Raw genomic sequence first — 25915 nt, 5'->3', positions numbered from 1 at the left:
ATGCCACTGTGCATCTTGAAGCCCACATACAGTGAGTTAAATTACAGCAATAGCATGTTTCTCAAGCGCCATATAGTTGCAGATCCTTTATCCCAAAGTACCTAGTAAAGGATTTTCTCCTTGAACAGTGAAGGAAGTGGAACTTCGGGGTTGTTTCAATTTAACACATGATGTGCTTACAGGCTTAGAGATGTGTTTTGCCTTTCCTCCTTTCTCTTCTTTATTCATTCCTGCTTCTTGTGAAAGGAATTAAGTGTGTAATGCTGATTATAAAGCTGGGTCCTCATCATCACTGTTCTCAAAGCCTCATTCCCCCACATGGCTCATGAGAGTCCTTACTCTTCAGAGGGTTAATCTAAAGGCAGAGTGGAAGGCTGCCCCTGCTGGTCTTCTCCGTCTCAAATGGTGTCACTATTCACTTGGTTGCACTCCAGTATTCTTACCTGGGAAATCCCATAGACAGAGGAGCCTGGTGGGTTACAGTCCATGGGGTCACAAAGAGTCGGACATGACTTAGCTGCTGAGCAACAACAGTTTACTTAGTTACTCCAGCCAAAACTTAAATGCCCCTGATGCCTCGCTTTCCCTCATACCTTTCATCAGTATCCGCTAACAAGCCAGGTCAGCTCTGCCCTCGAAATGTACCTGAGTGTCGCCACTGGTTGCGCCCTAGCCACGGAGTTGGATTCTTTGTCTCCCTCTTACCTTGTGGTCTATCACAGGGCAGCCACATGAACCTCCTAAAATAACAGGAATGAATGAAGATGTTATTAAAGTTAATTTGTTCATGACTTCAGCAGGATTGCTGTTTACCCTGGGTTACATACGGGCTTAAAACCAAAAGAAATACTAAAAGTTAAGCATTTAGCTGCCTTGCCTACCACGAGGTCGTATTGTCCTTGCGTGCTGAGTCACTCCAGTCGTTTCTGACTCTTTGCGACCCTGTGGACTGCAGCCCACCAGGCTCCTCTGTCCGTGGAATTCTCCGGGCTAGAATATTGGGGTGGGTTGCCATGCCCTCCTCCAGGGGCTCTTCCCGAGCTGGGGACTGAAACTGCATCTCTCGTGTCTGCTGCACTGTAGGTAGATTCTCTACTGCTGAGCCACCAGGGAAGCCCTGAGGTCATACCAGGTTCAGCTCAACACTGAGACGTTTAGCTCTTACAGGATGCACTTGACTCAGTCTAACTCGGAAGGGCAAAGGGTGGGAACCTCCGCTTGCCACAAGGCGGTGACAGGCGGCCCTCTTCTGTAGGAGGCCCTGTGGCAGCCCAAGCCACAGCTCAGCCAGCAGCAGTCAGGAGACATCTTTCACCACCAGAGGAAGGCTCAAGTACAAGGAGGTGAGATCCACGTAGACCAGGTGTGGGCACTGCCCTGGCTTAGAGGCGTCAGCCCCTGGGAGCTGGTAACTTTTAAAGCGGTCAGTCGGCATAGCATCTAGTATCCCTAGAAGTTACACGTCCGGTTGTAAGAACGCGTGTACTCAGGGAGTCTAAGCATTACGGTCCTCATCAGCTTGTTTACAGTTCTCTTAGACCAGACAGATGCTATCTACCAATAGGGACTCATTGATACTTTAAGCAGTGGTGCATGTGCCGTTTTTGGAGAACACATCTAGGAAGTTAACCAAAGGTCAAGTTTTCATTCAGAAAAGGAGGTTTTCGCTTGTTTATAGTTTGGTTTTGATTTTATTCTGGGACATAGGAAAGCCAACCTTAAGAGAGCTAATCCCAAGAAACTTTTGTGCTTTCATCGAAAGAGGTGGAAAGAAATACATTGTTAATTTACTCAAATATTTAAATTCAGATTTCTTAAATTCTACTTTTGTTATTATAATAATAATTAAAATTTGTAAGATGAAATCATTTAATTAGAAATTATTTCCGTTTTAGAGACTTGGTTTTCACTTGTCATGCTTTCATTAAAAACATAAAAACATCCATACATACCATCCTTATTGCTGTTTGGGGTTTTCTTTTCTCTTTTTGGATCATAGTAAATAGTTACTAGCTATAATAAAATATATATTTTTATCTATATAATACATATGTATTTGAATATATAGTATATATGAATATATACATTATATTTTATATGAATATATAATATATATGAACATATACATTATATATGAATATAATATATTCATAATATATTCATATATAATAAATATATTACATACATTATATATATAATAGTATATAAGAATATGGCAAAGCTAACAAAGTCTGCTGCGTATGCCGTGGACCTTGCTGCTACTTCTCTGCTACTATATATGAAGAGACGCTTCCTTATTTCTACTCTTAGGTTATTTAGGGCGGTGAGGACAGCATTCAAATGTTAGTTGCTTTGAGGTTTCATTCTTTGCAGATCAGCTTACGGGCATCAGCTATTTCATAGTTCCATGTTTCCATGGTAAATGTAAGTGAGCACAGATGTTTTTGATTACCCATCACCTATAACTCTTTTGCGATTCAAGGGCTTAGGTTATATTCCACCTACTCAATTATGTTATCCACTAGCCAAATGCTTTAAAATAATTTACTATATTTTTTTCTACAACAAACTCATTTTTGTGAGATCTTTCTAAATGGATATTGTCTTTGTTCATGGAAAATTTCAAGAACATAAGTTTGATTTAAATGCTTTTAACCAGTCACTTATCATTAATGCACTGAATCATCATGGAGACGCTGAAAGCAATTTAAAGTTCTGCTATTGGATACCCTCTAGTGAGACTTTATTGTCTTGAGATTCCGGCTTATTTATCTAAATAGAAAGTTGAAGATAGAGTCTTTATTCAGTGTATGGATTACATTAGTATAGGATGTTACAAAATTTACTTTTCCATCAAGCACATGTATTAAATTTTAGCAGTAATCACATATCCATTGTCATTTCTGAAATATGTTATTGTGCTTCTGAGTGTGTCAAAAGAGACTTGATTTTTCCTGGTAGTCTCTCTGGGGAAAAGCCATCAAACAGAAAGATAATGAACTATAGGTGTAGTTAGAATCCTGCCCTTTACAATGTGTCTAGAAGGGAAGAGTCCTCACATCCTCCCCACACACTCTCCGTCACCAAGAGGCACCACCCTGCTTCTTTCTGTGTCCACCCTGGTCTGGGGAAGCCTCAGCAGTAAAAGAAGCTTCTGGTTAAACCAGAAGTTGGCCTCCTTTTCACGGTTGCCATAGTGATGTTGTTATTGTTATTATCCCCACACACATACCCGGTGATCATAAAGCAGCTTCCGTTTATAGAGCATACTGGCCACAAATCCGGGCGGGAAGGCGCATCATCCCCGTTTTATAGATAAGGAAACTAAGACCCAGGAAAGTTCTGTAACTTTTCCAAGGCTGTTGAGCTAGAAGGCGAATCTAAATCTATCTGGACCTGAATTTCATCCACATTCTATTACGTGATTCCCTGATTTCCGCCTACCTATTCTTGCCTTTCATTATCTCCTTCCTCTACATCGTGACACTGCATTTTCACTTGTTCCCTCGCTCTGACTGTGGCACATGAATGTGTCTCTGCTTCAGACTGTTGAGTAGTGTGTGCTCAAGCACCAAAACACGTGAGTATTCACTTCCTCACTAGTCAACCAACAAGTGTTTACTGAGTATGTTATGTGTAAAGTATTCTACAGGATAGGTTAGTTAGCATGCCGTTTGAGAGGGACCTGCCTTCTCTTGCTTATGTTCTCCTTGAAAACAAGGAATGCCTTAGAAATGTAAGAGTGAGGGAAAAATTTAAAAAAAAAAAAAAAAAAGACCTAAGGAGTTGGAAGTAGTTGATTTCAGGAAGTAGGGTTTGGAACTAACACACATGTGCAGCAGGAGACAGCGTGTCATAGCATCTAACTGTTTCTTGTAACAGTAAATGTGTATTGTTCTGACAGAACTGACCCCAACAGTGAACAAATTTCAAACAGAAAAGCATTCCAGGCTGTGGTGGGACAGGAGGGGTATAGAAAAGTGCTAGACGTTTTGGAAACATGAGAGCCTTGTGTGGCTCTAGATGGTAATGAGAAAACCACAGTTGTTGCCGCCGGTATATTTACTGAACGCCTTGTTCGTGTCCGTCACTGCACTAGACTCTGGGGCCACGAAGGTAAATGTCAGTGTCCTCCTCTTCGTCCTAGGAAGTGGTCTTGGGTGGGCCGTGAGATGTGCACCCTGGAGGGTGGTGGGTGGCGTGGATGACGGCATCTAGGCAGCAGATGCCTGGAGGTCCCCAGGGTCGCACTGAAGCAGCTCGGCGCGGCCGGGAGGGAGGCGGCCCGCAGAGCGAGGCGCAGGCTCGCTGGGATTGGCCAGGCCGGGCGTTTGCCCACGGTGGACAGTTCTGAGATGAGAGGGGGGACTTAGTTCGCAGGGAGATGGTAGCGAGCTTTAATGCTAGAATCTAGACTGTATGCTACCAATGGTGGGAGTTGTTGGAGGGTGTTTGAGGAGGGAAGTGACAAAATCTAATTTATCTTCCAAAACAGAACTCTTGCTGCGGTGTGCAGGATGAGTTGCACTGAGAACACGTCAGTGAGGAGACTGATAACAAGACAGATATCGGAGGAGTTCAGGAAAGAAACGGCACACCTCAGTTTTCGCAGGGTTTTTGTCTCTGACATTCTGACCTCAAAAATTATACACACACGTATATATATAAGCTCCATATTCCAGTGACATCTGTATCGTTTAGAATTTATATTTACATATTAGAATTTATATGTATAATATGTACTTAGAATTAAGTTCTTTCAATCTCCGCTCTGTAGATCATAATCCTAAAGAGCAAAAATGCTCCAGGGACCAGTGTAACACGCTGAATACTGTGCAAAATCACATCAGCATCTGTGACTCAAGGAACAGTTAGCAAATGGAATTCTTAATGAAGTTCAGGCCCTTTTGTTTGAGTCGGAGAGAATATTTTTCATGTATTGTCACTCGCCTGAATTTCAAGTATCTTTGATTCTCATTCTAGGCCAGTACTGTCCAATACAAAATGTAATGAAAGCCACAAATGTGAGCTACATGTGTAATTTAAAGTTTTCCAGTAGAGTATTGAAAGAAGTGAAAAGGAACTGGTGGAATTCCTTTTAATAATATGCTATATTTAATAAAAATGTATCTAAAATATTATCACTGCGTCATGTAATCAATTAAAAGTATTACTGCTGAGATGTTTTACATTCTCTTTACATTCCTTTTTTATCTGAAATCTTTGAAATCTGGTGTCTGTTTTCCCTTTAAGCATGTCTCAGTTTATACTCTGCGTGTTTCAAGTACTCAGTAGCTAGCTATGTGCACTAATTTCTGTAGTGGCTACAGTATTGGAGAGTGCTGCTTGAGATTAACCATCTTTAATGTAAACCTCCATTTCTGAATTCATTCTGAATCTGTGAAATATGAGAAAAATGGATGTCAGTTTGACTACTGTTTTCTTTTCTTTCTGGCAAAGACGCCATCAGTCACTGAAAGTGGATTTTATTTATTCTATTGCCTCAGTGACTCAGGATGTTAATTCATCCATCTAGTGAACAGGCCTCACATTTACCTCCTTCTTCATCTTTCTGAGGCTTTTTCTTTCTTTTTATAATCTCATCCTTTGTTCTCAGCTGTAGTTTCATTTATAAATAAAGCAGACTATTCATCTGACATCTTGGAAGACAGGAACAAATCAGGCAGAAATAAAAAAAAGGAAACCATCTCCTTCATAACTCCTTGCTCTCTTGTAATGAAACCTGTATCATTTGATATAATAATCAATTCTTGAAATTGTTTTCAAGGTGCCATCTCCTTAACATTCTTGGGTAATGAATAGCAAGAAGCGTTGCTCTCTCATTAGGGTGCCTGGAGGGGTCCCAGAGGCCCTGGAATGGATGCCCTGTAGAGGGCTGTGCTTTTTGATGAACCCTTGGAAATGATGTGGTGTCAGTGGAATACCAGAGTTCAGCATTTTAATATTACATATAAGTTGGGAGGGGCAGAAACTAGCTCTGAGTATTTTGTTAGTAATTTAACACATGCTGGAGCCCTTAGTCTTCACATAATAGACCTTCAGTATCTGTATTATTATTGTTGTACTGATAAGGAAATCTACTTAGGATATTTGCAAATGTTGCCTGAGGATATAAATTAATGGTAGAGAAAGGATTTAAACCCACATGTCTCTGACCCCGAATCTGGCGTTCTTTCCACTGACGTATGCTGCCTGCTTGGATATGTTCTTTCCCCTGAACACGCTGTGTCATGAGTGTTGAGTAGACCGTGGTACAGTGGACCCCGGGGACAGTCTCTAGTTCCTGTCTTGCCACTTACAGTGTGTACGAACACGTGCGAATTCTTTGTCTTTCTTCTAACATTTGTATCTACATCTGTCTCAGGTAATGTGCTAGGAGTCGTGAAATTAGTAATGCGGTCCATTTTCTAGGAGTGGGATCGTGGTGAAATATAATGCTGTCTGTCTTCTCGAATCACCATCTGCTTGAAGGCAGAGGCTTTAATACATTGGAGTCAAGCAGGCCCGGATGCAGAACCCAACCTTGCCTCTTAATATCCGTGTGAAGACAAGTAGATTAGTCTCCCTGAGACCCCATGTCTTGTCTGTGAATTGGACTTTGCAAAGATTCGAAGAGAAAATGTAGTGGATGGAATTTGGCCTTCCTTTACTTTCCCCATTAGAAAAAAATGGGAGTCTCATTCATAAAACACCGCTTACACAGGAGTTAAGCTGTGTCAGAGGAATTCAGAGAAGGAAAAACGTAATTGAACACTGGACTGTGATCAGGGAAAATTGCAGAGAGGATGAAGATTACAGACCAGTAGAAGAGGACGGCAAGAAAGATTTGGACAGGAGCAGTAGGCAACAGAGTAAGCAGGGTCCTGTGAACAAAGGCGGGGCCAGGCACAGCAGACAGGAGAGCTTTCAGAGGGTGAGGCTGGGGGCCTTTGACCGTGGTTCAGGTTGCTGAGCTTTGGTCATAAGCTAACCATGAAATTAAGTAGCTTCTTCTGAGGGTCTAACAGTCGCTGAAAGAATAAATCTATTTTGGTGGGCTGTCTCTTCCGGACTCAGCTAGCCACCCTGCACTTCATCAGCCACAGATTTCAACTTTGGACTCCTCTACTGCCTGCATTTTTCCATGTCTGCATTTTTTTCATTTTTCTTGTTCCATGTCTAGAACTTTCACCTTCTTTTAGAATAGCAGTTTTATGCTTTTTACTAGTTTTCACAAAACTAAGTTAAATGCTCATTGATTTAATGCTATTTATTTAATTCAATATTATTTATTTTTATTTGATAATATTATTAAATCAAACTTTAGAGACTACTTGAATTTCTTACATCTCATATTATTTTTCAAATATAATTTAAAGATCTTGAATAATTTATAAACCCTGTGGAAATTTGAGATCATTAGGCTTTTGGTTACATTGATACAGACATGTACAAACTCTTAATGGACAAATGATTTTTTCCCTTAAAGTGAAGGGAAGTTTTGTAGTGTCTAAAATAAGGCCTGCTGGAACTGATGAGGAATATATCCCTGTTTTTTGGTTATTCGAGTTCACCTGATATAGTGTAAATATCCTATACTAAAGAATTTATTTGGCCATCTTTACTCTTTAATGGAGGCTTACATCACATTCAGAATTATTCATAGTACCTCAAAGGTGCATGTATTTTAAATAAACCAGGTTAAATATGAAATAATTGGCCTTGGACACCACTGAATTGGAAGAACCACTTCTATATGTCTCATACACATGTATGTGAAAGTATTTACTAATAAAATTCAGAACTAGCAGATGCTGCAGCTGATGTAGTATGAAAATGGTCTAACACCATTTTAATTCATTTTCTGTTTTTTGAGAAAACCTCTAAGTACATTATAAAGTGAACATATAAGTTTAGTGAATCTTCACGTCCAGATGCAGAAACAAAAATTTCCAGTACCTCCAAATCCTCACCCCCACATTACCTTTTTCAATCATTACCCTTCCCCAAGGGTGATCAGTATCATTCCTTCTGACAGCAGAGATTAATTTTTCCTGCTTTTCTACTTAAAAACCACTTTTCTTTAAACATATGTAACACTATAGAAATTTCTAAATGACCTTGCGGTATGCTTCTTGTCTTTTATGTTTATTTTTTTAAATATTCAATTTGAAATGCTGTCTTCAGTATGAAGATGAACGGTTCATAAATGAATTATCTGTGGCCTCAGAGGGAGGCAGGGAGGCTAACACAAGCATGAACACACACACACACACACACACACACATAAAGATTTTGCCCTACCACAGATTTTTCTGACATAAAAGCAATGCAATATTCAGAAAACACACTATTTCATTGATTTTTTTTGGGGGGGGGGGGTAACATTTGGAATTATTTGGCATCAAAATGAAAGATTTTCTTTTTAAAAACAATTTTTTAAGTGATCTCATATCACTAGCCTTTATTGGAATTAATTCTGAAACCTCCTTGAAGAGTCAGAAAAATAATCTAGCTTTATGAATCAGTGTTTACTTATGATTCAGTGTTATTCTGTCTCTTCCAGACCTTCTTGGTTATTCACTTTTACCTTTAAAATTTATTTTAAAATATGTGGAATTAATCATAATGATGATTGTGCTGTAATTTTAACATAATTTTGAAAATCTCTGCTGGCTAATTCTTACCCTTCAGTCTCTGCACCATAGCCCTGACTGGGACACTGAAGGGGTTGTCACTTTTGAGCTGAAGGGCGTTAGTCTGAAGTGAGCCTGATCCAGGAGGGGGAGCTCTCTTCCAAAATTGGTTGGCTCTGGTATTACTGGATATAAATTTCAGTTCATTGCTACATTTTGTTTTTTGCCATAAGTTATCTATTCAGGATATGCTATGAGGAGTATGATTTAAAGGAAGATTCCTGAAGAACAATAACATACCCACTTTTTAAACATATGCATTATATAAAAGAAGATACTACCTATAAAAATGGAACTGCCTAGGAAAAATATGCGTTAGAATATGTATTAGATTAAATAAAGGAAAATATAAGAAATTTTCCTATTTAGAGGGCTTCCCACGTAGCTCAGACAGTAAAGCGTCTGCCTGCAATGTGGGAGACCTGGGTTCAATCCCTGGGCTGGGAAGTTCCCCTGGAGAAGGAAATGGCAACCCACTCCAGGATTCTTGCCTGGAGAATCCCATGAACGAGGTCTGGTGGGCTACAGTTCATGGGTCACAACAGTCGGACACGACTTAGTGCCATCCTTCTCTTCTTTCTTTCTTTTCCTGTTTATTCAGGCCTCGACTTTTAGATGCATGGAAAACATCTGCCCAGACTGCTTACTGCTCAGTCGGAGGAACGTAAAAGGAGAGGCTGCACTGGCATTGAACTCTCCCGATTATCAAAAACGTCAGAAAAGCCACGCGTGTTTAATAGCTTTGTTTAGAACATATTTGCAAATGGGAGTTTAGAAGACCCCTGCATCTCCAATTTCTTACCGGATGATCTATTTTGATAGAGCCACTGATCACGTCAGAAATACACATGGCTAAAGAATGATCACTCATCATTCTACCATGTCAGTCTAAAAAGCTTTTTGTCTAGGCAAGCTTATTAAAGCATTAAGACAGAAGAGAAAAAAGATTTTGAATGAAAAAAATATGAGTTATACCTTGAAAAAGAAAACAGAATCATAGTTATCCAGGTGCTGGTTAATGGCTTGATGAAACGCCAGCACCCCCCTGCCCCACAGCGGCATGTCTTGTTGTTTGGCATTTGCTTTAAAACAATTCAGTCAGTGTGCCCGTCAGGGTGGGGGTAGTAGGCAGGGGTATACATGAGCCCAGTTTTGCCTATGGGTTAATCGTTGAAGCTGAAGTGATGGACACATGGAAGGTCATTATACTGGTGTGTGTTTGTTTTTTTTACTTTTGTATGTGTTGAAAATTTTCCATGATAAGAAAGTTTCAAAAATTTGTCCCCCAAACACTCTTAGAACTGACCTGAACAATTCTTCCTGTTTGCAAAATCTTCATAATGGCAAGATTTTTATCATTTAAAAAAAATGATAAAAATTGAAAGAGTCATAGTTTTGTTTATACATCTTTCTCAAGGTCAACAGTTTTTGGATTCTAGTTCCAGTCTCAAGGAGACAAAGTATTCTTGTCTGATGTGCAAGAGGAGAAAATTTCACTGTGCTTTGTATTTGATACTATACTTCGCATGTTAGTGCAGGATATTAGTGCAAGATATATTAGTTTGATATATTTGCATAATGGGAAGTTAATTTCTTCCGAGTCGGACTAGATCTATCGATCATTAAACTACATAAAGAGAGAGGGTTTGTACTTCCTTCTAGCTCTTATTTGGAGAAGGCAGTGGCTCCCCACTCCAGGACTCTTGCGTGGAAAAGCCCATGGATGGAGGAGCCTGGGAGGCTGCAGTCCACGGGGTTGCAAAGAGTCAGACTGAACGACTTCACTTCGCTTCACTTCACTTCACATACCGCCTACATGGTTATATACCTGTCCCGACTTTATATTTTCAAAAGTCATTGTCCACATATATATATATACACCTGTCCCAATTTTGTATTTTCAGAAGTCATTGTCCACGTATATATATATATATACCTGTCCCAGTTTTATATTTTCAAAAGTCATTGTCCACGTATATATAACTTTTATTGCATTATTTCTTAGATGTAAACAGGTAAAGTCATGTTTCATTACTCCTTTCACTTCATTGGATAGAAGTTCTAATTTAGTTTTCATTTCATTAAGTACTGGGATGAAATCTCCCTCCCCTAAGCAATGGAATGATTTGCTTAGGTATGTTAACGTGTGTTTTATATAAGGTGCCCCTGAAAATGAATTATGTTGATGCCTCATTTTCCAAGCCGATGACAGGATATTGTAAAACAGCAGATAAACCATGCAAGGACAGGTTTTCTCCCAGCACAGGCAGTATCTAAATACCAGACTGAAAGAGATAAACTGGAAAGAGAGGCTTCGATCTGAAAGAGCAGCCTTCGGGTCCCTTCTGGGGAAGTGGATGAAGGTTACACAGCACATCAGTCATCCTGGAGTTCACTTTTACTTTTTTAGTGTTTAATCTTACCTGTTATTTGACTTCATTGCTGGTTGGAATGTAATAGGTTATGGTTGTGTCTTCCCTCGGCGCTTGGCTTATGCGGGGTAAGAGCAAGTGGCAGCTTCTGGTAATGACAGTGGCACGTGGTCTCTGCTTTGACGCGCAGAAGTCGCACCCAGTTTCGTGATAATATGCCCAGCAGGAAAGCGTCGGCCGAGGGCCCCTGGCACACAGCTCAGACTGTACCTCAGGACACTGGGGAGTGCTTTCTAAGACCCCAGTACCAGGCTCCACCTCAGACCTGTGAAACCAAGGTCTCTGTGGGAGCTGGGGACTCACAGATGACTCTAAAGATCAGACTGAGATGAGCACATCCAGTTCTGGTACTGCCTTCAAACATACGGAGTAGCTTTGCAGGGAGTGGGGAAACGGGCAAGTGCAAATTACCGTCCCTGTATCAGACCTACTAAAATTTGACTCTGCAGCAGTGTCGTGAGGGTGCAGGGGTGGTAGGCTGTGTAGCTTACCACCAGCCAGGTCTGTAGCTTTCTGTTAATGTTATTTAGTGTTTTATTGATGGGTTTTATGATTAGTGAAAGTATCACTGCTCCAGAGACCATTATCCTCTTTCAAATTTAAAAAACAAAACAAAAAAAAAACGTGGGTTTAAAAACATCGTCTATATGTATAGTATTTGCTTTCCACATTTGCTTCCTGGGCCTCCAGGATTACAAACCATGCCGCCTCAGCCTTGTTCCTTAAACTCAGCCTCTTGTAGTCTCTACTTGCAGAAGCTGTGTAGTTGTGTTAGAGAAAGCGGACAGAGACTTTTTAGGAAAGGAGCCCCTGTGATTGAAGATGGGCATAAAGGAGCCAAGAATAAAGGCTGATGTTCTTTGTGTTTTAGCTTCTAGTTACCTACAGTCATGCACATTTCCATTCATCTTCAGGAAGTCTTACTTTCACATGCCTGTTAATATTACCACTTCTAAAATCTCTCAATAAGTCAAGTTTGAAGTACAGAATTGGGCTTCTTCAAATGTAAACAAGATTTTAGCCACTTACTCTCAGATTTGATCCTGGCTTCCTTATGAAAGCTGATATTTGTTATAGAGATAAAATTAGGTGGTTATTTAGATGGCACCTCACCTCAGGAATCTGACGCAGACAGACCCTTGCAGTCCCTAAGAAGACGCGTGCCCAGCAGCTTCCCTGGCAGGGACCTTGTTTTCATGTTTGTCTGCATCCCCCCTTGCTTAGCTGCTTGTCAGCAAGACTTAGCGTTATTCATATTTCTTATATTAAAAAATGTTTATTGACCACTTATGTGTGAGGCCTATTTTAAGGACTGGCACATTTATTAACTTAATTCTCACAGCAGTCCTACTAGGGAGTTATTATTACAGATGAGAAAAACTAAGACACAAAGAAATTAAATAGCTTCCCCAACGTTATGCAGGTATTAAGTGATAAGAGCTGAAATTCAGACTTACAGAGACTGACCCCAGTGCACCCTTATCTGTTACTCACCTGGTCATCGGTAAGCCAGTGAATGATGATGACTGTTTTTGGCCCCAAACTTAACCCAGAACTCTAACGAAAAAAATAGCATAGTGTTCCTTTCGTCCTGGCAGAAGGAGCAATGGGTTCCTGCCCGCAAACCAATTTTAGACTTAGTAACTTCCTTGAAACAAAAGGCACGCCGGTCCGCAGCCCTGCACGCCTTCCTGCCTGTCTTCGCGGTCTGCGCGCGCACACTGTGCCACTGTGCGCAGAGCCTCGCGGGAGGAGGGCAGCGGGGAGCGGCCCCCGCAGTGGTGCCCCGAAAGCCCTGTGCCTGCTCTGAGAGTTTCTTCCAGGAACACACTGCTCACTTACCATCCTGGAATCCATCTTCAGATTCACACTCCTCTCCCACAGAGAGACGAGGAAACCAACAGACAGGAGCTCCAAAGCTTTATGTCGGAGTGATGTGCTGGTCCTTCTTGAGGAGAGATCCCTGGATAGTGTTAACAGGAAGAACCTGGTGGAGAAATTAATTCAAAGAATCACCCTATGACCTTACTGCTTATCTAGAAATATTCCTGCAGACTGCAAGTATAGCAAATACATTATTTATATGTTCAGATGACAACACGTCCACGGGCACATGGTCACCGTATGAGGTTAGATAGCCATTTGGGATTATCCTCTTTATTATCAGGTATAATCAAGAGTTAAGTCCTTTGCACAAAATTTTTCTTTTTCCAGTTTCATTGCTGTCTTGAGATTTAGCTTAGACTTAAATTCCAGGTGGGCAATTAACTACATTACACTAAATAAAAGATCAGATCATTAGGCTATTTTTCAATTTAATTAATTGATCAAAAATTCAAATATAGTGCCATATCTAGATGAGAAATTTTGTTCTTTTAATCCCTTGAAGCCAAATTTTTATATTTAAAAAATAAAAAATTTGGTCTAATGTCAGTAGCACTGGTTATTTGTATATAGGAAATGATCATGTATAGGAAATGCTCTTTAAATGCATTGCTTTGTTTTTATAAAGTCATCTCTTTAGTTCTCGCTAGAATAGCACTCTTTAAACTACGTAGGAAAGGGCTGTGTGTAGCAGCCTGTATTTTCAGCTCATATCAATTTTTCAGTGCTCTAAAGGTGTTGATTGTGCTTATGAAAGCATTAGCACCCTGTATGACATCTTCAGAAGAAAATGATTGAACATTTTTTTTTTTAATCGAAAAAGTGGAAGAACTGTTTGACCAGTAAGTTCTCAGATTAATCTATTTCTGTAGTGGGAAAAAGTGGTAATGGGTTGAAAGGCGATATCTTGCTAGACTCCTAGATATAGAATTACTTGGTTTCAGACTAATCATAAAATTCCAATCATAGAATTCAGAATATTGTAGCTAAATACATATATATATATATATATATATATATATATCTCATATATTATGAAGAGGACATTTGCACTTTTTGTAATTTGAGCTTTACTTTAAAAATTATTTTTCTTATAGAATAAAAAGTATATTAGAATTGCTGCTGTGCACTAAAATAAGCTGATGATATTTGTGTTTATTTTGATGATTTATATTTGTTAGTTAATTTGTATTTTCCAACATATATGTACAGAAAAATTAGTCCAACAGAGTTCCCTTTTAGCTAATATTTATACGAAAAAATTTAATTCATTTAGAACGTGTTTCTCTTAGCTGTGAGCATCAATTCAACTTCACCCAATCCATCCGTGATGAATTAGCACTATCAAAATGTTGTCTTTACCGTGAAAGGAGGTATAGATTTAGTCATTGTTGGGCCTGACCGCGGAGCTTCTTCATCGTTCCTAAGGATGCACCCGTCTGTTTTGCAGTCCTCCTGAACCCAGCCGTTGCTGCAGAGCGTCTGTCCAACGCGCGTTATGCTAGATTTCCTGGGTTTGCATTTGTAGACATTGCTTAAAAACAGTAACAGGATGCCCACTGTAGACGCGCTTTATCTTCTGGACACATAGTATGCAAAGAGCATGAGCGGACGTCAGGCCCAGTCACTGCCACTTTCATGTTGGGTGTCCGTCTTGGGCTACTAGATTTACACGAGCCTTTTTTCTCACCTGAAAAAAAAAAAAAGAGAAAGTGAGGAGTTTAGGAAGAAGGGCATAAAAGGACTTACACAAAGCCCCTGGCTTATGATAGAATCATTCTGTAATTAATTGTTGTTTTTGTTTTAAAATGAAAATCTTTTTTCAGGATGGATTTTAGCACCTGAAAAAAAGTATTTAACTTACCTGTCTGACCATTGTGAATCTGATATTGTTTTTTTTTTTTTTTAAGAAAAAAATGAGTGTTTGTTAAAAAACAATTAAGCAGTAGCAGATTTGAAAAGCTGGAATTCTACACTGTATGGTTTTGGCTTTTATTTATCAATTAGAAAATATCTTTCTCCTAATGGCACTTTTTTTTTTTTTCAAATAACCGAGTATCATACAAACAAAGTATATAAAACATATGAGCTGTAATGTATTTTAAATTTGATTTCCGTGTTTTTCCATCTCTCTCTTCTTAAAGGAGCAAATCATATCTAGCCATCCTTTTATAAATACTGTTACTAAAAAATGTGCCTAAAAATGTTTCAGTTATGACATTTTGGGCTTACGTTTATTAGTAATTTTCAACCTAAAATGTCAATAAATTTGTGTAAACATTTGAAAAATTTAGTATTATATATATTATATTATTTATTAATATTAATATAGAAATAATATATATTATTTATATTAAAAGAACCCAAACTTCAATATTATATTGTGATAGCTTTTTTGAATAAAGATACTTCTTGCAACCTTACTCACATTGCAAGTAAAATGATAAATATATCTAAATCAGTGTTAGGCTTGTGTTATGTTGTTCTGACATTTGAATAAACTGCCTGGGTGTTTAATCTTATAATTTTTCTTAGCCCTAGAAAAGGTTAATTTGAGACCATTGACACCTTTTGTAATTAGAAGTTAAACATGGCAGCAAAAAACTTCTCTATTAAAATAATTATTTCAGTTTTGTGCGTTATCTTAGTTATGGTTGATTTCAAGGGAAGAAGTAGATTTATCAGTATAAAAACATATATCTATATTAGACTTTGAAATATATATTCCAGGTACAGATACATTTTATCTCATAAATTTATTATGGTTACTACTCATAAAGTAGATTCAAAACAGGTGATTCAGTAGATTATATTTCTATTCTGTAAATTTATTTCAACCACATTAGATAATTTCATAACCTTCTAAAGTTGCTAGGTTTTGTCTTTTTGAAATGTTCTTATCATGGAAAATTTCAAATGTTAACAAAAGTCTCTACAAAAAACAATAATGAAACCCTAGATGCAATTCCTCAGTTTCAACAGTTGTCACCAGACAGCCAGCCTTGTTGGCTATACATAGCTCACCTTCCACTGTCTTCCCACACACAGAATTATTTGGAAGCAAATCCAGGAGAAATTATGCATTTACGATCGCCGTTCGTATGACATTTAATCACATAATAACTTCCTTGGCTGTGTTCTTTAATATTCAGCTGTATTTTGGCTAGCTGCTCACGTATAGGTGATTGACCATTTACCTCCTGCATAGCGTCATTGTTTTCAGACAAGGAAAATACTGAGTTTGGTATTAGCTGCCATAGTCACGACCAGATCATTGTGATCATTGTCATGTATAAATCATAATAAAGGTGGGAAAAGGCAATGTGGGTATGGATGGCCATATTAAAAATGCCTGGTTGCTTTATTATGTTTCTTAGCAGTATGGCAGAGTGAGTAAAAACAAGAGGCCAATTTAAAAAGGTCCACTTAGGGCAGTCTGAAAACACACATCACAGGCACAGAGAGAATAGATATCAAACTCTGACAAGCTTTCAACAGAAAGCCAGAATGTCCTCCGAGGTAATCCTGGAATAGCTGCGCAGCCTGCACACCTCCACTGAACTTTCTAGCTCTCTCTCTCGAGACCCTTGGCAACATGCCACATCAGCCCAGTGCCAGCAGTACAAGGACTAATCACCCTTAGACGCGGCGTGCTCTGAAGGTGCATATAATTCTTTCAAACACTGAAAGAGGATCACAAGACTGAGGCATCTATTTCCAATTAATTTGGTCACAGGAGTTTATCTGTCATCTTTGTTCTGTCGTAGCAGTTTGCGGTAAACCTGCTTCACATGGATTATCAAATATTAAGAACAGTGGATTGCAGAATTTTCCCCCCAGTCAATTCCTGTTTTGTCACTTTTGGTTTAAAGTAGATGAAACTAGCCATGGGTTTAAAAATGAACTTGACGTTTTCAAACTTCCATGAAAAGGAATTGGTCAAACTTCTGGCACGATGACATAGTAGGTTATCGTATACACGGTGCTAATTCATTCTGATTTTCTACAAAAGGTTGGTATAAACTTTTTACTCTAGAAAAGTGCATACAACTTTAGCAGCAAAAATACTTCCTTCTTTTGGTCCGAGAACGAAATACAGAGATTCTATGCACAATATCCTTAGAGTGTGCTGAAATGAATACTAATTTTCTGAATAATATCTTTCAATATTTATGTATCTTTTATCTACCTTAAAAGCATAACAGATTATTTCCCTCTCTACGATCATAGAGTTCCGCTGCCAAACAAGTAAGAAATTAGATGGTGTGTTCTTGTCATTCAGTGGCTCAGTCGTGTTGACTCTCTGCAACCCCATGGGTTGCAGTATACCAGGCCTCCCTGTCCATCACCAACTCCTGGAGTTGACTCAAACTCATGCCCACTGAGTCGGTGATGCCATCCAGCCATCTCATCCTCTGTCGTCCCCTTCTCCTCCTGTTTTCAGTCTTTCCCAACATCAGGTAACCAAAGTACAGGAGCTTCAGCATCAGCATCAGTCCTTCCAATGAATATTCAGGGTTGATTTCCTTTAGGATGGACTGGTTTGATCTGATAGACGGTGTGTCAGCCATTTAAAATTTTTATTTAACTTTAACTCAACAGTTTTAGGCTGTTTTGGTGCAGGTAAGACAATCTTGCCTGGGTTTGAGCAAAGGGATTGGTCATTAGAGAAGAATGCAGTGTTTTACAGCAAGTGGCTGCCAGGAGCTCACGGGCACCTGGGAGCTGAAGTCGCGTGGCTGCTTTCCTCTATCGTCTCACACACTGGTAAAGTAATGCTCAAAATTCTCCAAGCCAGGCTTCAGCAATACGTGAACCGTGAATTCCCTGATGTTCAAGCTGGTCTTAGAAAAGGCAGAGGAACCAGACATCAAATTGCCAACATCCACTGGATCATGGAAAAAGCAAGAGAGTTCCAGAAAAACGTCTATTTCTGCTTTATTGACCATGCCAAAGCCTTTGACTGTGTGGATCACAATAAACTGTGGAAAATTCTGAAAGAGATGAGAATACCAGACCACCTAACCTGTCTCTTGAGGAATCTATATGCAGATCAGGAAGCAACAGTTAGAACTGGACATAGAACAACAGACTGGTTCCAAATAGGAAAAGGAGTACGTCAAGGCTGTATATTGTCACCCTGCTTATTTAAGTTCTCTGCAGAGTACATCATGAGAAACGCTGGGCTGGAAGAAACACAAGCTGGAATCAAGATTGCCAGGAGAAATATCAATAACCTCAGATACGCAGATGACACCACCCTTATGGCAGAAAGTGAAGAGGAGCTAAAAGCCTCTTGATGAAAGTGAAAGAGGAGAGTTAAAAAGTTGACTTAAAGCTCAACATTCAGAAAACGAAGATCATGGCATCCGGTCCCATCACTCCATGGGAAATAGATGGGGAAACAGTGTCAGACTTTATTTTTGGGGGCTCCAAAATCACTGCAGATGGTGACTGCAGCCATGAAATTAAAAGACGCTTACTCCTTGGAAGGAAAGTTATGACCAACCTAGATAGTATATTCAAAAGCAGAGACATTACTTTACCAACTAAGGTCCATCTAGTCAAGGCTATGGTTTTTCCTGTGGTCATGTATGGATGTGAGAGTTGGACTGTGAAGAAGGCTGAGCGCCGAAGAATTGATGCGTTTGAACTGTGGTGTTGGAGGAGACTCTTGAGAGTCCCTTGGACCGCAAGGAGATCCAACCAGTCCATTCTGAAGGAGATCAACCCTGGGATTTCTTTGGAAGGAATGATGCTAAAGCTGAAGCTCCAGTACTTTGGCCACCTCATGTGAAGAGTTGACTCATTTGAAAAGACTCTGATGCTGGGAGAGATTGGGGGCAGGAGGAGAAGGGGACAACCGAGGATGAGATGGCTGGATGGCATCACGGACTCGATGGACGTGAGTCTAAGTGAACTCCGGGAGTTGGTGATGGACAGGGAGGCCTGGCGTGCTGCAATTCATGGGGTCGCAAAGAGTTGGACAGGACTGAGCAACTGAACTGAACTGAATTGAGTACCTCTGGAGACCTCATAGAATGGGGGAGTGGACTTCTGTTAATATTGTTACTGCAACAATGTATGCTCAGTTGTTAATACTCAATATACTATTACTGAATTTTGTAAACATAAGAAGGAAGTATACCTTATGTTACAAATTTACAGAATTAAATAACTTGAGATTTCATAATAGGGGATGGAAATGTGAGTGTGGCTCCTTGGAAATGTCTGAAATACCCCAGCACCTTCCTAATAGCCCTGGGTAGTTAATAGTGTTATTTTCCCCGGTGACTTGTCCAGTCTGATGCAACCAGCTCATCAGGGGGGAAACCGAGAATGAAAAGCGTCATGTGTACAAACTGCAGGGTTGTCCTTGCTCATGAGACGATGCGCTGTGCCTGTGATGGAAGCAGCAAGGCTTTTAACAGCTGCTGGTGTGTGAGGGGCAGAGCTGGCCTCCCTTCAGGCCCTCAGCTTTCTGATCGCCTGCTTCATCGCGGCGCCTTCCCCTTTCTCTTGGGCTCCCCTCAGCATTTGCTCTTCCCTGTGCTGCCCCGTCCTGCCCATTTCCATTTCTGATCTGTGTTGACACGGGTGGGAGGTGAGGCATCCACGCAGAAGAACGTGGGGAGCTTGCAGGCTCAGCTCCCAGCCCTCCGCAGCGCTGCCCTTTTCTTTGGGCTTAGCTGTTCTGACACTTACCGTCAGAAGCACTGCTTGGCTGTGGGCCTTAGAGGCTGTAGTTTCATCCTCTGAATGTTTTGGTAATTCATGTTTCTTGTGTGGAGAGGGTCCCCATCAACCCCATTTCCCTCTCAAGCGGCCATCTTGGTGTTGGCTTTGACTAGGAAGTCCCTTCATTGTTGTTCAAAAGGCGAAGAAGGCTGACTCTGCAGCTCAGGTGCAGGGTGGCCAGATTTCTCCCAGAGCAAACAGCGGGCCAGCACCCAGAGTGGGAAAGGAGATGGCATCAAAGAGGGGTCATCCTGTCCACCCCTGGTGACAAGGACTAGGATGCTCTTGAGAAGGGGAGACGCAGAGGCCGAGAGAGGGCGAGAAAGTGAGGAGAGAAAGGGCATGACTTGGTGAAAATGGCCGTGACTAATAATTACACAGCCGGCATCCCACACTTAGTTCTGAGTCAGGCCTCAGAGGTTTGTCCCCCAAGACCCCAGCTGGTAGCGGAGCCTGACGGAGCCCGTGGGAACATGCAACCCCTGCTTCTGTTCCCTCCCTGTGAAGAGTCTTGATTATAATGGAAATCCTGCCAGACCCTTCATTAGGAAAGTACAACAGGGCAGTAATGTAATTCATCACCTGTTAGAAGGCGCACTTGTGGGCTATTTACTAGAAATCTATTAAGTATGACACGAAGACAGATTGCAGTCCATTTCTTAACGTGACATTATAATCAGGATGTATGCTCACTGAAATGGTTTATAGAACCCTTGTCGATGGGTCCTATCTATTAATGTAAAATCTGCATAAATGAAATGTAGCCAGTGTACCACCCTGAGACTATGGATGCATTTTCCTCTGGTTCTCAACAGAGAAAAGTTGCGTTTTTAAATAGAAGTGTTGTGTTCGTGGCAAGTTCATTGCCGTGTGTTTTGCTCATCAGTGCTTTGAATGAAAGGATTATAAACAGAGCAGCCACTTCATCGTCCTGTTACTGAATGTTGAAGGACTTAGTCTTTATGTGAACCTGTACATTTCCTTGACATCCTAATATAAAATATTTTTGTGTAAATAAGGTCAATATTGATGGCCCTATACTCTAATTCTGTAAAGTGTGCCCTGATGTACTCACTGTACAGGTATCGTTTTAAGCCTTTGTGTTTATGCATGAAAGAAAATTTCATCTATGTATCATCTCCAAACCAGTTAAAGATGAGAATCTCTTTGACTTTAACTCAGAGGGATGACTTTAAGAATACGTGTGTTTGAATGTACTCAAAACACATTCCCTTGTGCTCAGGGTTCATTTTTGCCTTTTTTCCCCTCACCTGAATAGTACTATATGACTCCTCATTAAGTTATCATTATAGGTGGAACTCCACTCTGTGTTGCTCCAAAATTACTTTAGAAATGCTGCACAGTGACCAAGAGGTCAGGTTCAACGTTTTCAGGATCAGCCTCAGTGCAGTCTCTGTGCATTTCTGTAATAAAGTTACGGGCAAGTGCAGCTTTATCTATAGGGAGGCCTTGGTTTCTTGGTTTCAGTGAAGGAAAGGAGAGCAAGAGGTCCACCAACCTGGTAGAGTGAAAAAGTCCCCTGGTTGTGGCCGGAGAATAGACCCTTGCTCCTACTTACCATGTTTATTCCTTGGTTTTCCTCTCTTCGCCATCCTGGCAGGAGTATCAGGGAGCAGGATCTTGTCTGCTGTCTAACGCCCCTGCCTGGTGCCGGATTGTAGTATGCTTGAATGTAGATGCTGCCACTGCCACTCCAGATTTCTCTGAAGAGCACATGCTGTCTTCTGGCTGGAGCAGAGCTGGTAGTGTTCAGGAGACCAGCGGGATACGTAAAGTCCAGAGGAGCAGCTGAGAGAAACCTTAGTCAGGCCTTGACTCCTGCTTTCCCTGCCCCGACTCAGCAGCTCTCCCCCGCTCCTCCTTCCGCCTGCTTGTAGCAAGGGGCTCCTCCACTTGTCAGACCTCTCTCCCTGCAGAGACAGAGAGAACCCAACCCGTGGCTCCTTGTCAGCGTCTCCCTAGGTACGTCTGTGACCTGCACAAGGGTGCAGAAACAGAGAGAACAAAATGCCGTGATGACGTCAGGACTTGGCTAAGATGACCTTTCGCTGCGGATGGGCCAGTCAGATCCAAAAAACTCATTTTCAGCCCTGGGCCTCCTCTTTCACCTCATCTCCTGCCTCCCTCCAGCAGGAGCTCTGCAAGCCAGGCCAGGCCGGCTCCTCTCATTCGAGGCCTCGGTCCCGTCTCTGTGATCTTGCCCACGCCTCAGATGCCTTCCCTTTCCCCCTCACTATCGTGTGTCATCTCTTCTTCGAACGAGCAGTTCGCTGATAACAGTCAAGTACTTACTCGCTTTTGTATCTCTTCCAGAATTTAATACAGTATATTTTACTAAGGAGACATAGTAAATATCTATAGAGTTGAAATGTTTCATTAGGTAAAACTTCTGTGTAGTTTCAGGCCTCTTACACCTTTACAATTAAGGTTAAGGATCTGTGAGAGCATGAAGATGCATTAACATTTAAAACTGTGCTTATTAAAATTGATTTCTTCATTTTTAAACCTCTTTTCCTTTTCTTTGTACATCTCCAGTATAAGTAAACAGGATATATTCCTTGAAACCCAAAGGCATGAAAATAAGCCTTTCACTGTGTGCCTTGTATCTCACACATCTGAAATTAATGTTCTCCGAGGGATAGTTCAGGGTTCACGACGAGTTCTTGTTAAGATGAACAAAGTCCTTAGTTAGCTGTTAGCCCCAAAATAGAAACGGTCATTATCAACAGTCAAGCCCCTATCATAGATTCTTACTCTTTCAGAGGGGACCACAGTGTTTGCTGCCTCGTTCCCGGAAGAGGCTTGTGAGGGAACCACTGCCTGAAGTCACAGCTGTCAGACTCTGCAGTCTCCACAAGGCACGCTGGGTTGAAAAACCATCTTTCCAAAGGGTCGAGGAAGCAGAAACTGATTTCTCACACCCCATTACACAGTTTAACTAACATAACAAATGCCAAATAATTGCTGGCACTAATGGGTAGGTGGATATTTACTTTGTGTGGTTACCATGGATTCCCTTAGCCTTGGTGGGCCTGCTGTGAGTGACATGCTGCAAATTTAAGGAAATAGCAGCGATACGATTAGCTTGACTCAACAACTTGGAAAGGGTTTGTTTATTTGAAAGACAAAAACTAGATCATATTCCGCTGGCTTTGATTTGACATATTGTCCATGGGAGCTGTTTCAGTATTACATCATTTTCTTCAATCCAGGTATGTACGTGTATGTGTTGTGTATCACTTTTATTATATATCTTAACGTATCATGCACGGGAATAAGCACTTGACAGGCACTATCCTATTAAATTTCATTAAGTATAATCATCTCCACTTTACAGATTAGAAAACCGAGGAATAGAGAGGTTAGGTAACTTGTTAACGATCCCACAGTAGTAACTAGTAGACAAAGGATTTAAACCCCGCTGGGTCCCAGAGCTTATGCCTCAAGCCTTATATGTAGCTCCTTTTCCGACATTAACTGGACCCTTGTCAGAAACGCAGGTTGTCGCACCCACCACAGCCCTGCAGAATCAGAAGCCCTGGGGTTCAGTTCAGTCGCTCAGTCGTGTCCAATTCTCTGCGACCCCATGGACCGCAGCACGCCAGGCCTTCTGTCCATCGCCAGCTCCCTGAGTCCACCCAGACTCACGTCCGTGGAGTCGGTGACGCCGTCGGTGGCCGTCCCTGCGGGTGACTGTGGTCACATTGGAGGTGGAGAGGCACGGCCTCCCTGCTCCGCCTGCAGGCCTGGGCCCCCAGCCTGCGCCTGCCCAGCCCCAGCTGCCTGCTGGTGTCGACCCACTGCCCCTCCAGCCCCGCTGCTCATCACCCTGCCGGCTTTCGTGAGTCCAGCCATGCAAAGGATAGTCCTTAAGGGTATTGAAAGCAAGCTATGTGCTAGCTTTCTTCCTGGAACAACTACTTTATTTCATTGTTATCCGATAAAAGGTACGAACCTCCTGCCCAGAGAAATGCATGTATGTGTGTCCGTGCAGAACTTGTCAGCGTGTTGGGGTGACTGAAGTCCAGCTGAGCTCTCTCAGGCAGCAGCTATAACGTATCGTCCAGGTTATATAAAGGCCCCGGAATGCCCTCACAAAGCGGTAGTAGGCAGTTCATCTCTGTCTAACAGTATTTTTTATTTTAAAAAAAGCATGACCTCTGTGTTCAATAGTGTATTTTCTTTAAAAAAATAAAAGGAAGAGTCTGATCTCTGACAGTTATGCCTGTGTGAACCTAAACAATGCTCGCTTTCTTGGGGCTTCAGGTGTTAAAAAATCTGGAAGCCGGGGTGATAGCACACACCGTGTAGCATCCTTGAAAATTCAGAGTAGTAAACGTGAAGCTCCTCGCAGTATAAGGGCACTCATTAAACTGTGTGCGCGCGCACTCCTTACCATTTGGAAAATAAGCACAAAACAACAAAGAAAATACATGATAACCCATAAATAAAATAAATGATAACTCAGGAGTAACCACAGTTGTTTGTCATTTTAAAAATGTATTTGGAATATGCAGTTTAGTAAACTCCATTTTTACTAAACAATATATTATGATTCTTTGTGAACCTGCTTGAAAAGAATTATCTCCAGTGAAGAATCTCGTATAATACATAAAGACTTAGCCTGCCTACATCCAACTAAAAATTCTTTGTCCTATAATGGTGAGGGATAAGCATTGTTTAAATTTTAATTTGGTACTTAAATAGCAAACATCCTTGAAATTTCCAGCCCCTTTCTGCCATCAGTCCCCAGTGATAATGAGCTTGGAAAGAGGGAAGGCAAGGAATGTGAATGTGGGTTTGTCTCTCATTTTTTTTCAGTGTATTCTAATACTTATAATTCTCCCCCAGCAAGACTAGAATCAATGGTGTTTTACTTCTAGATATTCTAGCTTCAGACCTCAGATTAAATAGTCTACTTACATTGAAGTCTGTTCCATGATCGCTTTCACTGTCTTACTCTTTGTCCGCTCCAGCTGCTTGCCATAACATGGAGTGTCTCAAAGAGTAAGAGGAGAAATGCCACTACAGCATTCTGAGGTGAAGTGTCTGTTCTGCTCGCACCTTACCTTCCGCGGCTGCTGCTTCACTGTTGTCTGGAATCGTGTGTTGTGCGTGCGTGCTCAGTGGTGCCTGGATCTTTGAGGCCCCATAGACTGTCCCCTGTCCGTGGGATTTTCCAGGCAAGAATCCTGGAGGGGGTTACCGTTTCCTCCTCCAGGGGATCTCCTGAACCCAGGGGTCCAACCCCTGTCTCCTGCAGCTCCGGCATCGGCAGGCGGACTCGACCACAGGGCCTCCTGGGAGGTCTTCAAGAGTCATACTGAACGCCCAGACTCCCAGTGCAAGAAATCCCGGGCAGACCGCTCCTGGCCCCAGATGCCTGCCCCCAGTGTCAGCCCCACCTCGTCTTTGAGTTTGTACATTTGCCACCAAGAAGGACAGGGTAGGCCTTTTTTCCTTCATTTTTGTTAATTATTTAGTACTGCCTAAAATTAGCTATTTACCCATTGACTCTGTTGGCTGAATGCTATGTTTTACCTTCAAATAAGCATGCACAATTCAGATATCTTTTTCCCTCTGTATTTCAAACATTTTAATATAAATCAGCTTCATTATGGGTTTAAGAGAAAGTCAACGATGAGAAGAAAAATTGTAGATGGAGAATCTTAGATTCTTCTTCTTCCTCAGCACTTAAAAATGTTCTTTATACTTGTAACCAGTAAAGATAGACTTTTAAAATAAAGTCATGATTCTTTCAAGTGGCCGTGTGTCAGCCCTGAGAGAAGTCAGATTGTACCATATATAACATCTGAAGATCTATGATCCCTTGGAGAATGCTAGCAGAAATCTCCCAGCTTTCTCACAGTTGTATTTAGCTTTTAAACTTTTTTATATTAATACCTTTTTATTTGCTTGTAAACATAGTCTATTCACTGTCAAATATTTGAAAGATATAGAAATTAGGGCAAAAAGATCACCATCAGCAGCATTCAGACATACAAACCACTCTGACCTTTGCTGAATTGCCTGTTTCACATTTGTTAAATGTATTATAAAGCAAAGGGTTGGAGTAAACTAGTATTTATGTTTGTTGTGATATCACACACCCACTTTATAACATGCCCATTATTACACACGGCT

General features: G+C 41.1%; 1 protein-coding gene and 1 long non-coding RNA gene across 7 annotated transcripts in view; one reads left to right on the top strand and one right to left on the bottom strand.

The window, feature by feature from the left end:
* The window catches only part of LOC121819691 (uncharacterized), an 83980-nt gene extending 62248 nt beyond the window's left edge, over window positions 1-21732 (bottom strand). Inside the window, exons 1-6 of the long non-coding RNA XR_006060051.2 lie at window positions 21330-21732; window positions 14375-14702; window positions 12971-13115; window positions 11120-11393; window positions 444-740; window positions 102-236 (exon numbers count right to left, since the gene is read on the bottom strand). This is a non-coding gene — a long non-coding RNA (uncharacterized LOC121819691). The remainder of the gene's footprint in view (window positions 1-101; window positions 237-443; window positions 741-11119; window positions 11394-12970; window positions 13116-14374; window positions 14703-21329) is intronic.
* FBXL17 (F-box and leucine rich repeat protein 17) overlaps window positions 1-25915 on the top strand; it is a 513866-nt gene that overhangs the window by 350658 nt on the left and 137293 nt on the right. Inside the window, exon 9 of one of the 6 annotated variants that reach the window (XM_060416079.1) lies at window positions 9298-15435. The exons of 4 other annotated variants lie outside the window; for them this stretch is intronic. In XM_060416079.1, the coding sequence (XP_060272062.1) occupies window positions 9298-9311 (14 nt within the window). In that variant the 3' untranslated portion in view covers window positions 9312-15435. Of the gene's footprint in view, window positions 1-4495; window positions 8987-9297; window positions 15436-25915 lie in introns of those variants that run through there. One more of the 6 variants, XM_060416078.1, reaches the window with a different exon arrangement.

Source organism: Ovis aries, chromosome 5 (assembly GCF_016772045.2).
Source record: "Ovis aries strain OAR_USU_Benz2616 breed Rambouillet chromosome 5, ARS-UI_Ramb_v3.0, whole genome shotgun sequence".
Classification (NCBI taxonomy): Eukaryota; Metazoa; Chordata; class Mammalia; order Artiodactyla; family Bovidae; genus Ovis; species Ovis aries.
Note: the sequence above shows the minus strand (reverse complement) of the source record. Positions and strands in the feature narration are given on the sequence as shown.